This window comes from Anomaloglossus baeobatrachus, chromosome 2 (genome assembly GCF_048569485.1).
Source record: "Anomaloglossus baeobatrachus isolate aAnoBae1 chromosome 2, aAnoBae1.hap1, whole genome shotgun sequence".
Lineage (NCBI taxonomy): Eukaryota > Metazoa > Chordata > Amphibia > Anura > Aromobatidae > Anomaloglossus > Anomaloglossus baeobatrachus.
Genome location: NC_134354.1, coordinates 589,340,352 through 589,357,551, shown reverse-complemented (window position 1 = coordinate 589,357,551; position 17,200 = coordinate 589,340,352). Strand labels below are relative to the sequence as shown.

At 43.3% G+C, this 17,200-nt stretch overlaps 1 protein-coding gene across 17 annotated transcripts in view; it reads right to left on the bottom strand.

Annotated features, from left to right (window-relative positions):
* Positions 1-17,200, bottom strand: part of MYCBP2 (MYC binding protein 2) — a 481,356-nt gene that overhangs the window by 111,718 nt on the left and 352,438 nt on the right. For 12 of the 17 annotated variants that reach the window (XM_075336774.1, XM_075336775.1, XM_075336778.1 and 9 more), the window contains 3 exons: positions 12,821-12,895; positions 3,506-3,730; positions 2,816-2,948 (listed from right to left, as the gene is read on the bottom strand). In XM_075336774.1, the coding sequence (XP_075192889.1) occupies positions 2,816-2,948; positions 3,506-3,730; positions 12,821-12,895 (433 nt within the window). The remainder of the gene's footprint in view (positions 1-2,815; positions 2,949-3,505; positions 3,731-12,820; positions 12,896-17,200) is intronic. The other 5 variants (XM_075336780.1, XM_075336788.1, XM_075336789.1 and 2 more) reach the window with 2 other exon arrangements.

The window sequence follows — 17,200 nt, the reverse complement described above, 5'->3', positions numbered from 1 at the left end:
ATTGCCGCACCCGCGGTAAAAAACCGCGGGAAACCGCACCCAAAAACCGCATGCGGTTTGCTGCGGTTTTACCGCGGTATTATTCGCGGTATTGCCGCGGTTTTGCCGCGTGCGGGTTGGGATGTGCTTTATTGCATTCAATGCAATAAAGCACATTGAAGAAAAAAAAAAAAAAAGTCATTTAATTCTGAGAGTAGATAGACAGAAGAATAGATAGAGGGATAGATAGATAGACAGAGGGATAGATAGATAGAGAGATAGATGACAGATCGCTGCATTTCCCACGGTCGGCAGTGAGTTCACATTACCGGCCGTGGGAAATGACCGGTAATTACCTCTGCTGCTTTCATTCAGCCTGTGTCTGTGACAGTCGCGGCTGGATGGAAGCAGCGCTGGACGTCGGACCTGGATTACGCCGGAGCTTTGGTGCGGGAGGGGTTAATAAAATGGTGAACGAGGCTTGTTTGTTTTATTTAAAATAAAGGATTTTTCGGTGTCTGTGTTTTTTTTCACTTTACTTACGGGTTGATCATGTCAGCTGTCACATAGACGCTGCCATGATCAAGCCTGGGGTTAATGGCGGTGGTCCCCCATCACCATTAACCCCTTGTATTACCTTGTCACCACTGCTACACGGTGGCAAGAAGAGCCGAGGACACGCCGGTATTGTCGCATATTGCATGCGACAGTCCCGGGGCAGCTGCGGCTGATATTCTCGGCTGCCGGAGGGGGAGTGAGGCGGGGGACATTAGCCTGAGAATACCGGGCCGCCGCTGTGTGCTTACCTCGGCTGGAAGGTGAATATGCAGCGGAGCCCACATTCTTTTTTTCCTATATTTCCGTTTTCTTTCTATGTGTGTTCTATGTGTCTGTGTCTATGTGTTCTATGTCTGTGATGTGTCTGTGTCTGTGATCTGTGTGTGTGTTTACTCTGCACGGCTTCCTCTTCCTGTAATGACATCACTTCCCTGCAAAACCGCAAGCAAGTGATGCACATTACCGGAGGTAAACCGCAAAATACCGCAGGGAATAACGCAGGAAAACGCAGTGAACCGCACAGAATTTGCTGCCTGCGTTATTCCCTGCGGGATTTCTTGATTAACATTGAGTCAATGGAGTAAAATCCCGCAGCGATGTGCGGAAAAGAAGTGACATGCACTTGTTTTTGCTGCGGGATTCCCGCAGCAAAACATGCAGCTGTCAAATTCCGCCCAGTGCGCACAGGATTTTTTTTCTCCATAGGATTTGCTGGTGATTCACTGCAGAGATGTTATGAACATTTTCTGCAGCGAAACATGCAGCAAATCCGCGGCAAAATCCGCGAAAAATCCGGTAAGTGCGCACATAGCCTAAGTCTTCACGATACAAAAACTTGTGAAATTCTGATAAAATTACTTTCAGACAATTTAGTTTTCAAGGGGTGTTCATAGAGAGCAACGTTATCCTCTATTCATAAGATATGGGCCAGCTTTCTAATCTGTAGGGGCTGTAGTGCTCAGACACAGTGATCCTGTGTGCAGGGCTGCGTATCCAGAGACAGGTGATTTACTATAGCAGCCAATGGGCAATGCAAGCAACTTTATGGTAGTTCACATTTTAACACCCCCCCACCCCCGAGATTTATAAATGAAAAGCATAATGTGAGCAAATTCTAACTTCTAAATAATGGTCTTGTCTCAACTTCAAAAGATTACCTATCGTAATACTAAGGATTTCACTCTGTGCCTGGAAAGGTTTTGAACAGGAGTTTTAGATATTTCTTCAAAATAGAAAAATGTACAAGTGTGATACACGTTGCAGCAGCAAACCAAGGTTTATTTAGCTGGTAAATATGTAATTTACCACTTAAAAATACTCTCCCTTCTCAGATTGCTAATTCTGTCTACTGTTTGATGCATAGGTTACGGACCACCTCTGCCATCTATCTGGCTGGTTTTCTAGGTAAGGGGTGCACAGTCATGCTCTATGCTTTCAGAGCAGCCCTTGCAGGCTCTAAAGTGGCTGTATGTAGCCAACTTCAGAGACCATGCGCTTCTCCAATGCTGTAGAGGCAAAGTGGCATGTGAAAGTAGACAGATCAGACCAGCAAAATGTCAATATTCAGGAGCACATCGCCCTCACCCAACCTACCAGCAAGCGGTGCCCTCCTGAAGAATGATGATGATGATACAAATCCTTTCAATAATGCACTGCTTTGTAAACTTAAAGCTTAAAAAGGGACTGTCAGCAGGTTTCTGCAATGTAATCTGAAGACCGCATGCTGCAAGAGTTAAAACACAGACTTCAGCCCTGCCTGTCTTATCTCAGAGTTTGTTTACCTGCAATGTTCATATAAGCCTCTTATCTTTATAATTAGTGGGTCTCAGCAGCACATGAGCTGTTGGACTCCAACCCTTATGTGATTAGCAGCTTCTGTCTATGGAAATGTACACAAAGCCTTGTGTGGGTGGGGATAGCTCTCCCAGCACTGCTACATACAAAATCTAAAACCTTTCACTGTGTCAGAATGGCTACAGCCATAAATCTAAGTGATACATCGTTGAACTAAGGACCTCTTTGCCAACATCATGCTGCATTTAGATGAGGTAGCAAAAATCTACTGACAGATTCCTTTTAAATGATGGACACAAGTGACAGCAATTAAAAGAGCATTGAGTGCAGCAATTAAGAATTTGAGCGTATATTTAAGGTTTTGTCTTTGATTAATTTAATGATTGCTCAGTCTGATTGATTTGCACATATACCCTTTCAGAAAGTCAAATATAAACAAAGGTTATAATAAAAGGTATGAATAAAAAAAATGTTTTAAACTTGCCATCCTCATGACGGAGATATTGATTGCCACCAGCATCTCTAGCCAAGGACCAAGCCTCCCCTTCATCATTCTCACAGAATTCTACCATGCTGTTCTTGTCCAGCTGTACCCAAGTACCTTCTGAACTGACAACCTGGTACAGAGACAGAAACCACAAGATTCATGGAGTTCATGCAGTTGCAGAGCCTAATTTGATGAAAATAATGACTGCATGCTAAGGTACTGGCATGTTCTTCCTAGCATAGATATATACAAACATTTCTGTGAACATCAGTATATAAGGCAAAAGCATAACGGCAAGCAGAATATCAATCCAGCAAAAAGGCAAGCTTTGCATGTCCCAATTTAAACCATGGCATCCACATATTTCAGAGGTGGATTGAGGAATAGCATGACACACTACACCCTGGAGTGAAATACACCAACGCTGAAATTTACATTTCAAAAGCAACAAATGGAAAAAAAAAAATCAATTAGCAGCAAGTCAATTTGTAACTTGCACCTATACCAATATATTAGTTTGCAGCTGTCCAGATTAACTATTTTTCATAATTGGGGTTAGTGAATGATCGATCAAATTTGCAAAATTAGCATATATTAGCACAGAGTGAAAACAAAAAATGGAAAGAGTCTAGGAAACGAAAAGGTAAATTACTGTAGCATTTGCAAGACAATTCTATAAGTCCATACCTCGCCGACAGCCTTGACTTTGTTTCCCAGTACTAACATTCCAATTGGGATACCTCTTAGGTTTGGGCAGCTTCTTATGTTATGACCGGATGGCCCAGTCTTCACTACCTTGTAGAATCCTGGCCCACCCCGGAGTACTGGGACCTCATGCTCTCGCATGGTCATCTCTTGGGTGCAACGTACATTGAAGTCTTTCACTATATCCTCTGCATTTACTGACTGCTCCTGAAAACGGAAAGACACACACAAAAAAACTAAATCTATCAAAACGTCAAATAGAACGCAAAATATATTTTCAAATGTCAGAAGTATGTGGAATATTGTCCTTTGTCCATCTAATATAAAGCAATAAATCGCAGCAGCTCCTACATCATATGATCAATATTTCTACTTTAACATGAGTAGAAAATGCATGTTCACAACATAACCAACTGAGCCGTGTCTTGTAGGATTCTGCCATGTATACAGATTATACTCTGGTTTATGGCAGAAGACTGGATCAGATACAGACAACAAGGAACTGCTAGAAAGCAAAAAGTATTCAGAATATCCATGATAATCATGCAGACAATAATCCCAATGATGCCATTGTATAAAATCAGTTAATGCAGATTAGTACCCGAGGTCTTATCCTGCTTTCACATATCAGTTTTTTGGCATCAGGCACGATCCGGCGAAAAAACTGATCGATGGATCCGGCGAAAAAAACGTATTAGTTGAATCAGTTTTTTCCATCAGTTTCTTGACAGATCCGGTGTGATACTGAGCATGTTCAGTTCACAAAAAACGGATTCAGCAGCCGGATCAGTTTTTTCGCATTACGCCAGATCAAGCGTCAATAGGCTTCTATTCTAAACCATGCCGTACAGCGCGATCCATTTTTTTGCCGGACACAAAAAGGTTCACTTCAACGTTTCATCCGGCTGCCGGACAAGTACATTTTGCCGGATCCGGCAAAAAACGGATGAAACGCAAGGCCATCCAGCGCTAATAAAAGTCTATGGGGGAAAAAAAAAAAAAAAAAAAAAAAAAAAAAAAAAAAAAGATCCTGCGGCAACAGACGCCGGATCCGTTTTTTCATGTTTTTGCCGGATTGTGCCTGATGGTAAAAAACTGATGTGTGAAAGCAGCCTTAGAAGAAGTTCCCTTATTAAAAAGAAAAGAAATCCCTGTTTATACAGAGGGGTTTTATGATAAATGTAGTTAAGAATTTTTCAAATCCCCAATTTAAATAAACATAATGTTGAGGTTTTCGCTCTCGACTGATACTTGTTCTGTAGAGATTAGCTTTTAGTAATGTTAATATCACAGGCAGGATTACAATTAAAGATAGTGTGTGTGTTCACACATACTATAATCACAAAAAGAAAAGAGTACACCCCCAATTTTTTGTAAATATTTTATTACACCTTTTCATTGGACAACACTGACTATCATCTGACCCCGGCTTTACAGTGTAAATTTGTTTAGCCCACTAAATATGTCAACACAGTCAGTCAATCTCAAAACCGCTGGCACCATATTTTGCCCTATTAGCCATTTTCCCTCAACAGTGTCATGTAAGGTCTCAGGTGTGAATGATGAGCAGGATTGAAAGGTGTGAATTTGTTGTTATCCCTCACACACTCTCACACTGGTCACTAGAAGTTCAACATGGCACCTCATGGCAAACTGGGTAAGCAGGGCAGTATTTCAACATGATAACCTCATACACAACTCCAAGACCACCACTGCCTTGCTAAAGAAAGAGTAAAGGTGCTGGACTTGCCAAGCATGTATCCAGACCTAAACCCTATTGAGCATATGTGGGGCATTCTCAAATAGAAAGTGGAGGACCACAAGGTCTAACACCCACCAGCTCCATGATGTCATCATGGAGAAGTGTAAGAGGATTGCAGCAGCTCCTGTGAAGCTCTAGTGAACTCCATGGCCAAGAGAGTTAAGTCAGTGCATGAAAATAATGGTGGTCACACAAAACAACACTTTGGGCAAAATTTGTTTATTTTCACTTAAGGGTGTACTCCTTTTTCTTGCCAGCGGATTAGACATTAATGGCTGTGTGTTGAGTTATTTAGAAGGCACTCCAAATTTGTACTGTTATACAAGCTGTACACTGACTACTTTACATTGTATCACTGTGTCAAATGTTCAGTGTTGTCCCATGAAAAGTTAAAAAAAATGTGCAAAAATGTGAGGGGTGTACTTGTGATATACTGTGCTTATGTATGTACAGACACATACAGGTATATTATATATCACAGAGCAAACCTAGAAGACTTCTACAGAGGACAGTCAGTGCACATGTCTATATTACTGTTGTCTGTAGTACATTTAGCTTGCAACCATGAACAAACAATATAATGTAAAAAAATGTGCATTAGAAAATAAAAGCAATGAGGGCATAGTCTGATCAGTTAGCCTACTGTACAGCCATACTTTCACCTGACCGTTTAACAGAATCTTGATTATGGGTAAGATGTACAATTTTGTAACTTCCACTGCTTTTAGTATTCACATTTCTTTCTTACAGGCACAAAAAACCCAGCTTATTAATACATTTACACTACAAATATCCCCACTGGTATTTTAGGGTGTGATCAGGTCTATTTTACATTTAATGTGCTCTGCAAAAATTAAAAAGATTTTAAGCGACTTCCACCTGTTAGTGCGATTTCAGAGCACCCGGGCGGATATGTCAAGCATGGCCATATACCTGATGAAGGCCAAGAGTGACCTTTTGACGTCACACAGGGTAGAATATCGGTAAGCTTTTTTTTTTTTTAATATGGTCTGTGGAGCCAATTTATGAAGTGGAACATTGGAGGCAGAGGTTGGGAAAGAGCCCAGATGAGTAGCTCTGTCTAGACTGTAAATGGTATGTAAATAGACCCAGACAGAAGACCAAGAGCACAAGTGGCCCGTTACTTGTCTGTGGCTGTCCCTATATGTACAGTGCCTACAAGTAGTATTCAACCCCCTGCAGATTTAGCAGGTTTGATAAGATGCAAATAAGTTAGAGCCTGCAAACTTCAAACAAGAGCAGGATTTATGAACAGATGCATAAATCTTACAAACCAACAAGTTATTGTTGCTCAGTTAAATTTTAATACATTTTCAACATAAAAGTGTGGGTCAATTATTATTCAACCCCTAGGTTTAATATTTTGTGGAATAACCCTTGTTTGCAATTACAGCTAATAATCATCTTTTATAAGACCTGATCAGGCCGGCACAGGTCTCTGGAGTTATCTTGGCCCATTCCTCCATGCAGATCTTCTCCAAGTTATCTAGGTTCTTTGGGTGTCTCATGTGGACTGTAATCTTGAGCTCCTTCCACAAGTTTTCAATTGGGTTAAGGTCAGGAGACTGACTAGGCCACTGCAACACCTTGATTTTTTCCCTCTTGAACTAGGCCTTGGTTTTCTTGGCTGTGTGCTTTGGGTCGTTGTCTTGTTGGAAGATGAAATGACGACCCATCTTAAGATCCTTGATGGAGGAGCGGAGGTTTTTGGCCAAAATCTCCAGGTAGGCCGTGCTATCCATCTTCCCATGGATGCGGACCAGATGAAACAGCCCCACAGCATGATTCTGCCACCACCATGCTTGACTGTAGGGATGGTATTCTTGGGGTCGTATGCAGTGCCATCCAGTCTCCAAACGTCACGTGTGTGGTTGGCACCAAAGATCTCGATCTTGGTCTCATCAGACCAGAGAACCTTGAACCAGTCTGTCTCAGAGTCCTCCAAGTGATCATGAGCAAACTGTAGACGAGCCTTGACATGATGCTTTGAAAGTAAAGGTACCTTACGGGCTCGTCTGGAACGGAGACCATTGCGGTGGAGTACGTTACTTATGGTATTGACTGAAACCAATGTCCCCACTGCCATGAGATCTTCCCGGAGCTCCTTCCTTGTTGTCCTTGGGCTAGCCTTGACTCTTCGGACAAGCCTGGCCTCGGCACGGGTGGAAACTTTCAAAGGCTGTCCAGGCCGTGGAAGGCTAACAGTAGTTCCATAAGCCTTCCACTTCCGGATGATGCTCCCAACAGTGGAGACAGGTAGGGCCAACTCCTTGGAAAGGGTTTTGTACCCCTTGCCAGCCTTGTGACCCTCCACGATCTTGTCTCTGATGGCCTTGGAATGCTCCTTTGTCTTTCCCATGTTGACCAAGTATGAGTGCTGTTCACAAGTTTGGGGAGGGTCTTAATTAGTCAGAAAAGGCTGGAAAAAGATAATTAATCCAAACATGTGAAGCTCATTGTTCTTTTTGCCTGAAATCCTTCTTAATACTTTAGGGGAACCAAACAGAATTCTGGTGGTTTGAGGGGTTGAATAATAAATGACCCTCTGAATAAACTTTTTTTTTTTTTTTTTTTTTTTAAATTGTGAAAAAAGAAATAACATTCTTTTTTGCTGCAGTGCATTTCACACTTCCAGGCTGATCTACAGTCCAAATGTCACAATGCCAAGTTAATTCCGAATGTGTAAACCTGCTAAATCTGCAGGGGGTTGAATACTACTTGTAGGCACTGTATGTGCACCAAGCAGTGAAAACTAAGACATTAGCTGTTCTCATCCAAGAGATCTGTGGGTGTTATCGCCTTTTAATTCGTTGTTCTACAAGCGATTTACGTTGGCCATCATCCATGCGTGTAGCATTACATTGGCAGAATAAGGCGGCTACTAAACCACTAAATAATGGAAAATATGTTCATCATAAGTAGGGTTTATTGCACAATCACTGTCACACCACTACAATGAAGACGGCATCAAGGATTTATAAAAACTTTACATGCTAAATAATTAAATAAAAGCCATTATTATCTGGCCACAGGTTTACAGTTCTCCATTAATCAGTCCAGAATGTCACCGCCCCAAGAAGTATAAAGATTATGTGCCGGATTTACAGAGATTTCCAAGTCCGTGACTGAACGGTCACATGGTGATCTGGAATATCAGAGCTACAAAATATAGGCCAAAAAATACACAACTGAGTGCTTTGTATACCTTCTTATGGATATCAACAAGGCTACAAGAGCTTTTCACTAACCAGAGAGGCTGTGCGGAGAGAAGTTGTCATTATCGGCATGGATTTGGGCGAGCTCAATGTTTTTCTCATCTCTTAGCAAGATGTTTTGGAATTTGAAGAATAATCTAGTGAATTCTGTTTACCCAACACAGACTTGGAGGACATTGAATGCGGCAAAACATCTTGCCACCTGTCTGTGCAGCCATTCCTCAGTGTCCTGCACAGCCAGGTAGCTGGTGCTGCATCATATTCATTCTCACCATCAGTGGGGGGCCTAGTGTTTGGATCCAGTTGACCTTAAAGTGATGGCATCTCTGCGATATAACATGGGGATACCATGGTTATTTAGTACGTGCTTATGGTGGCTTGAATTGATTAGTTTTAGTATGCCGGAGCATTTGTAAAGACTGCCAATATTTGTTCTGATTACTTTCTGTTCAAAAGTAGAACACCTCCGTCTATGTTTTTATAGTTAGAACTTGTATAGGTGATTTAATAACGCCAGCAGCACAAACCTTGCTCCGTTCCATAAGGTTCTCTACGGCATATACATTACGGTGAACAAATCCGCTGTAAAAACAAATCTAAAACCATACACAGGGATAAAAAGCCTCAAAACAAGTACAAAAAGTAAACCTTTTCATTCCACCCACCCCACTTGTTTATTTTCTATGTAAAAGCCTGACATTACATTATATTAAAAGGGGTTTTTTTAAGACTTGGGATTAAAGATTGCAGTCACAAAGACTGTAGACATGTGGAATCTTCACAGTGCGCAGTCTGCATGCTGTCAGGATTCTTCAGTGCCGGTGGACATGTAACCACAAGTATGTGATTTGCATACATGTGGTTATGTGCCGACTAGATGGGTGAGGCCTTGCTCAATATAAGTCATTTAAGAGAGGCTGCACATGTTTAGTGAGAATGTGGCTAGAAGTGTACAAATCACATACTTGTAGTCACATGACCGCGTGTTCCCACTGAATCCTGACCGTATGCACTGCGGGGATTCAGAACTCAGCAGTCACAGAGTGACTGGAAACTTGAGCCTGAAGCCTGGACAACCCCATTAATAAAAGTATTATTAGGACTCCATATTCTTTCTTCTGCATTGTTTTGATTGTTTGAATGTAAGTAATAACGTATGGATTTTTAGCCTTTGGCAATAATCAGGAATATTTTAATTCAATGATTGCTCGCAGAGGTTTAGAAAATGCAGTTGAATAGAAGCACTAAAGTTGAAATGGAACCTGTCAGTGAGTCATTAGTTCCCACACTAACATCCTCCATGTAATGTTGATGATGTCCATGCCTTTTTTTTTTCTCTCTCTAATATTATGGATTTCTAAAAATCAGCCCCAAGAGCTGAGGGTTCGGCCCTGCACTTACAGCTCTCCAACTTTCTCTTAGGCCGGTTTCACACATCCGGCTTTTCTCCGGTTTACCGGATCTGGCGCTCTCCCATACAGTGACTACAGTACAGTGACAGCGCAACAAGCGCCGGTCACATGCTGTCATGTGACCGGCGCATGTGACCCGGAAGTTACAGCGCTGTCACTGTACTGTATTGTCTGTATGGGAGAGCGCCGGATCCGGTAAACCGGCGAAAAGCCGGATGTGTGAAACCGGCCTTACCCACCATTCGCCTCTTGTCAGTGACTGACCGGTAAGGCCGGTTTCACACATCCAGCTTTTTGCCGGTTTGCCGGATCCGGCGCTCTCCCGTACAGATAACACAGTACAATGACAGCGCAACAAGCGCCGGTCACATGATGTCATGTGACCGGCGCATGTGACCCGGAAGTTACAGCGCTGTCATTGTACTGTATTAGCTTTACGGGAGAGCGCCGGATCCGGCAAAACGGCAAAAAGCCGGATGTGTGAAACTGGCCTAACGCTTCCATTTGACCTGCTCCCCTGCCCGAGATCTTGCACAAGAGTCATCATTCCCAGGTACGGTGCATGCGCAGCTCAATAGCCTGGCTCTCGAACATCACTAGGACCTGACTGAACGTGTTGCCCCTGAGAAAGAACACTTATGTGATGTCAGGAGGGGGAGCATGTCCCACAAATGAGTGACCTGTTAGGCTATGTGCGCACGTTGCATTCTATTACGCAGCGTAAAATAGTCACTGCATGTGCATCTCAAAACGCAGCCGAAAAGCTGCGTTCTGAGACGCATTCGGCAGAACGCAACATGCGCACATTCCTGCAGAATTCATGTGTTCTGGATGCTTGCTCTGCCATGGGAAAAGAATCCAGAGCGCACATTTTTGACAGTGCGGTCCCACTCGGCTCTGCTGCATCCCCATAGACTTGTAGCAGAGCCGACTGGGACCGGAATGTCAAAAAGAGCACATGGCTGGCTGCGGGAGACAGCTGCGCGATCAGAATGAACTCGGGTGAACTTCACCCGACTTCATTGTGATCGCGTGGCTCTGACCGTGTGCCGTGGCTTGATTTGCGGTCACAGGTGAAGGACTCACCTGTGACCGCAAATCTGAGTGACTGCAGTGAGCCGCGCGATCACCGGCGCAGTCACTCAGGTTACCCGCGGCCAGCTCGAGTCCTCCACCCGAGACCTGTGGCCGCGGGTAACCAGAGAGACGTCCCCGCACACATCCCGACATCCCCGCACACATCCCGACATCCCCGCACACATCCCGACATCCCCGCACACATCCCGACATCCCCGCACACATCCCGACATCCCCGCACACATCCCGACATCCCCGCACACATCCCGACATCCCCGCACACATCCCGACATCCCCGCACACATCCCGACATCCCCGCACACATCCCGACATCCCCGCACACATCCCGACACTACAGCCCTCATCATCACCGCACACACACCAGCATTACCTCAGTGACGTCCCCGCTGACAGCGCGACTCACTTCAGTTTCTGCATGGAGCGGACAGGAGCGGCGGTGTCCTACGCTCCTGTCAGCTTCATGTAGCAGAGCTGGATATGTCGCGAGACCTCGTGGATTACGCCGGACCTGGAGGTGTGTTTGGGGATTTTAATAAAGTGGTGAAAGAGGGTGGTTTTTGTCTTTTATTTCAAATAAAGGATTTTTCGGGTGTATGCGTTTACTCTCACCAGGTTAATCATTGGGGGGGGTGTCTCAGACGCCTGCAACGATTAACTAGGACTTAGTGGCAGCTATGGGCTGCTGCCATTAACTCCTTATTACCCAGATTGCCACCGCACCAGGGCAGTTCTGGATGAGCCGGGTACAGTCCCGGGACTGTCGCATCCAATCCATGTGGCAATTCCGGGATGCTGCTGGCTATTTTTAGGCTGGGGGGGCGCCCCATAACGTGGTGCTCCCCATCCTGAGTATACCAGCCTTCAGCCGTGTGGCTTTACCCTGGCTGGTATCAAAATTCGGGGGGAACGCACGCCGTTTTTTTTTAATTATTTATTTTACTGCACTACATAGACCCGCCCACCGGCGGCTGTGATTGGTTGCAGTGAGACAGCTGTCACTCAGCATGGGGGAGTGTGACTGCAACCAATCATAGGCGCCGGTGGAAGCAGGGAATAAGAAATTGAATAATGGGTGGCCGGCATTTTCAAAAGCAGGAGAAGCCGCCGGAGCAGTGTGACAGCTGTGCAGCTGATCGGTGAGTATGAGAGAGGGGGGAGAGGGATAGACCGACAGAGAGAGAGAGAGAGAGAGAGAGAGAGAGAGAGAGCGAGAGAGAGAGAGACCGACAGAGACAGACATTACAACCAATACGCACAAAAGAAGCGACATGTCACTTCTTAGAACGCGCGCTTCGGGCAGAAGCCGAAGCGCTGCGCTCTAATACGCCACGTGCGCACGGCTCCTGCATAATCTTCAAAGATTATGCTGGGGACGCAGGACACATGCAGTTACGCTGCGGTGCAGATCGCAGCATAACTGCATGTAAATACGCAACGTGCGCACATAGCCTTAGTCACTGACAGGAGTCCAGAGGCGAGCGTGAGAGGCCAGAGAGCTGTAACTGCAGGGTCAAGCATCCTACACTTCTGGCTCATTTGCATTCAAATTTGCTAATGAATTTCTATAAAACAGAGGCATAGACTTCTAAAATCATTACCAAAGGCTCTTTATATACAGGACACTAGTTTGGAGTCTAAAAACCTGACAGGTTCTCTTTAAAATATTAACTTCTGCAATATCATAACACTTAAATCTACTAAGAAAGGAGAGAAAAAAATAGATGAAGGACAAATATTAAGACACAGCAGCGATGAATTCAAGACTGGTGAGGTAAGCAATAAAACTCACCTGAGGAAAAAAGGTTTTAGAAGTCCAAGATAAAAAGTCCAAATCCCTGGTTCCTTGGCTAGCATAAAAGATATTCTGAGTAGCAGGAGTTTAGAGAGAAAATATTGACAGAGAAAAATCGAAAAAGAAGGAGCAGGAGATTATACAAAACGCCATTAATGCAGAGGAAAATACAGAATAGAAGGCTCAGCACTTTCTGGAGTGTATAACATTGTGTTTAGTCAACACTTGGAGAGATGAATCAGTTGCAATACAGGTTAGATAAACTTTGGGAGGGATGTAGTGTGTCATGCCATTTAATGAGGAGCTTATAGCAGAACGGAAGAAGACTGAATGGAAAATTACATATGAAAATAAAGAAAAGGAGTACTATAGGCATAATGGATTCACTGAGACATTTTAAAGGGGGGTGCAGGACACATCCTCGTCATCAGAGCCATGCCCTGAGCTCCCGGCATAACACAGTGAATCAGTTTTACCTGGAGTGCTGCTTTAACTGCTGGATACGGTTACACCACCACAAGATACAGACAAAATTAGCATCATTTTCAATACAAATGCTTTTTTTGTTTTATTTTCCACATGTATGAAAAAAAACATAAGAAAATCAGCATCTGTACAATGGACCTAAGGGAAAATCTATCACACGGTCACAGTAATAAAAAAAGATATATTAGAACCCTAACAGACCCATAGGTCTGGTAGGGTGCAGAAAAAAAAAAAAGAACTTATGAAAACTTCACAGCTGGAGGTATCAACAGCGCAATTAATCTTACATGGATCGAGTCAGTCCCCGAATGTAGAAATGGCTCTTAAAATGCTAAGACTATGAATTACACTGGCCACATTTATACAAAGTAATGGTCATTTTACATTCCTAGTTTATAAAAAGATACATTCACTTGTAGAGCAGGTCAGAGGGACATTTCCACAGCGTTACATGAAACTCAAAGCACATGTGTTACTCTGGACTGTAACAGTCAGAACTAAAGAACCTTAAATCTAGAAAACGCAGAATGGACATTAAGATATTCAAGGAATCTATCCCATATAATATCCACTGTGTTGTCTCATATTACAAATACAAATGATAATGAAATTTGCTATTGTGTGTCCCAGGAGCTGAACACCCCCCTCCCCTCCTTACTCTGCTCTGTCTGGCTGTAAGACAACTCGCTGTGACCTTTCTCCACTAGAACAGGAAAGGGACTTCAATCAGACTTCAGCCAACGATGGAACTGATCGGCAGGAGATTATCCTCTGCCGATTTCCACAAGACACAGGCAGACCATACTGTAGGCTAACAGTGAGGGCAACTATATTACCAGTTTATTAATTTCTAAGAGTAGCATTTCTTTAAAAACGTGCCATAAGAAGACTAGGTAAGGCCGTAGTATTGACTGAAATAATTTGGCCATTGGCCTTTTACTGTATGAAAAGTAGTTGCAATAAAGAAGGTACAACCACATGGTCCACGATTAAAGTAAAACGTGTTGTCCAGCATTAAAAAAATCAATGTTTGCTTTATCTTACTACTGGGACGAATGTCAGGAAAACCGAGAAAACAAAAAGGGATAAATACTGTACTATTACTCAGTAATTCCAGATGCTTCAACCAGGCACACACAGACTGGCCAAGGAGTCCACCGCCTTCAAAAGGGCGGTTATGTCAGACAATTTGCCGCATGATTAATTTTTTTAAAATAACTGAAAACATTCCTGTCAATCTTTAAGAGAAGTCATCAACATCAGGTTGGTGGGTGTCCAACATCGGGCACTGCCACAGATCAGCTGTTACCTGCTCCGGAGCCAGTTGCATGTAAACACCTTGATTTGTGCTGGAAAGGGTAATGGAGGCGGTCAGCTGCAACAGAGCAGCTCCGACAAAATAACAGGAGCTGTTCTGCATTACCCAGCAGCGGACGATACTTGTGCGGTGGAGCTGTGCCTTGCAACTCCAGTTAAAGTGGTTATATCTAGCGGCAACTGGCGCAAATAACAGCTAATTAGTGGGAGTGCGGACAGTTTTGTTTTTCTGAGCCTTTAGCTTGAGTTTCTCATTATCCTCATTTAATATGTCTAAGCCGCTACGTGCCAGTCACGCGTGTACATAATTGGTTTATTAGGAAGATGTAGTTATTAAACAAGTACATATAGTAGTGTTAAGTCTGAGATATTAAGCAAATGGTATTCAAAAAGGAAATCCAAGCACTCCACGTAAGTGCAACTTCATACTGTATTTCAGAGAGGAACTCAAAAGTATTGGGACGCGTTTCACATATTTACATAGTAATGCGTCCAAGAAATTACATCAGTCTTTGCTTTGAGGTTGTGACTGTCGGGACTTCCATTTAATTATTTTCATGTGCACCACTTGAACAGTGGACCAACGATCACTTTGGAATAAAACATTGAGCAAAGTTGCCTATACAACCACAAACCAGTAATGACACCAGATTGTGAAAAAAGACAGTAAATTGTGCATCATACAATGTAGAAATAAAAGTGCAAGTGGATCCTGCTGCTTGTTCTATCAAGTACTCATCTGTTTAGACGTCCTGATTATTGGTATGCAGACAAAAAAGTAGGTATAAATGGCAGATCTCTCAAAATGGCCCAAAGGGTTTGTCTACAATGACCAGTACTAAAAGTCTTGTCCTAAAAGTCAATTATAAGGCAGAGAGCAAACTCTGCACAGGCTCTAAAAGGTAATGTTCACCTAAACTATGTCAAATATTCACACTCTGAAACAAGACGTCATCTGATATTCTGGTAAGTTAGAGCTCAGCCATGACGCAGGAACAGCCATATTGCGATCTAAGAAGATGGTGTGTAGTACAGTACAGACCAAAAGTTTGGACACACCTCATTCAAAGAGTTTTCTTTATTTTCATGACTGAAAATTGTAGATTCACATTGAAGGCATCAAAACTATGAATTGACACATGTGGAATGAAATGCTTAACAAAAAAGTGTGAAACTGAAAATATGTCTTATATTCTAGCCACCTTTTGCTTTGATTATGGCTTTACACACTCTTGGCATTCTCTTGCTGAGCTTCAAGAGGAAGTCACCGGAAATGGTTTCCACTTCACAGATGTGCCCTGTCAGGTTTAATGAGTGGGATTTCTTGCCTTATAAATGGGGTTGGGACCATCAGTTGTGTTGTGCAAAAGTCTGGTGGATACACAGCTGATAGTCCTACTGAATAGACTGTTAGAATTTGTATTATGGCAAGAAAAAAGCAGCCAAGTAAAGAAAAAATAGTGGCCATCATTACTTTAAGAAATGAAGGTCAATCAGTCTGAAAAATTAAAAAACCTTGAAAGTGTCCCCAAGTGCAGTGGCAAAAACCATCAAACGCTACAAAGAAACTGGCACACATAAGGACCGCCCCAGGAAATGAAGACCAAGAGTCACCTCTGCTGCGGAGGAAAAGTTTATCCGAGTCACCAGCCTTAGAAATCGCAGGTTAACAGCAGCTCACAAACCAGGTCAATGCCACACAGAGTTCTAGCAGCAGACACATCTCTAGAACAACTGTTAAGAGGAGACTTTGTGCAGCAGGCCTTCATGGTAAAATATCTGCTAGGAAACCACTGCTAAGGACAGGTAACAAGCAGAAGAGACTTGTTTGGGCTAAAGAACACAAGGAATGAACAATAGACCAGTGGAAATCTGTGCTTTGGTCTGAGGCGTCCAAATGTGAGATCTTTGGATCCAACCACCCTGACTTTGTGCAACGCAGAAAAGGTGAACGGATGGACTCTACATGCCTGGTTCCCACCATGAAGCATGGAGGAGGAGGTGTGATGGTGTGGGGGTGCTTTGCTGGTGACACTGTTGGGGATTTATTAAAAAAATGAAGGCATATAGAACCAGCATGCCTACCACAGCATTGTAGCGGTCATCCGGTTTCCGTTTAGTCGGACCAGCATTTATTTTTCAACAGGACAATGACCCCAAACACACCTCCAGGCTGTGTAAGGGCTATTTGACTATGAAGGGGAGTGATGGGGTGCTACGCCAGATGACCTGGCCTCCACAGTCACCAGACCTGAACCCAATCGAAATGGTTTGGGGTGAGCTGGACCGCAGAGTGAAGCCAAAAGAGCCAACAAGTTCTAAGCATCTCTGGGAAATCCAAGACTGTTGAAGACCATTTCCGGTGACTACCTCTTGAAGCTCATCAAGAGAATGCCAAGAGTGTGCAAAGCAGTAATCAAAGCAAAAGGTGGCTACTTTGAAGAACCTAGAATAGAAGACAAATTTTCAGTTGTTTCACACTTTTTTGTTAAGTATTTCATTCCACATGTGTCAATTCATAGTTTTGATGCCTTCAATGTGAATCTACAATTTTCAATCATGAAAATAAAGAAA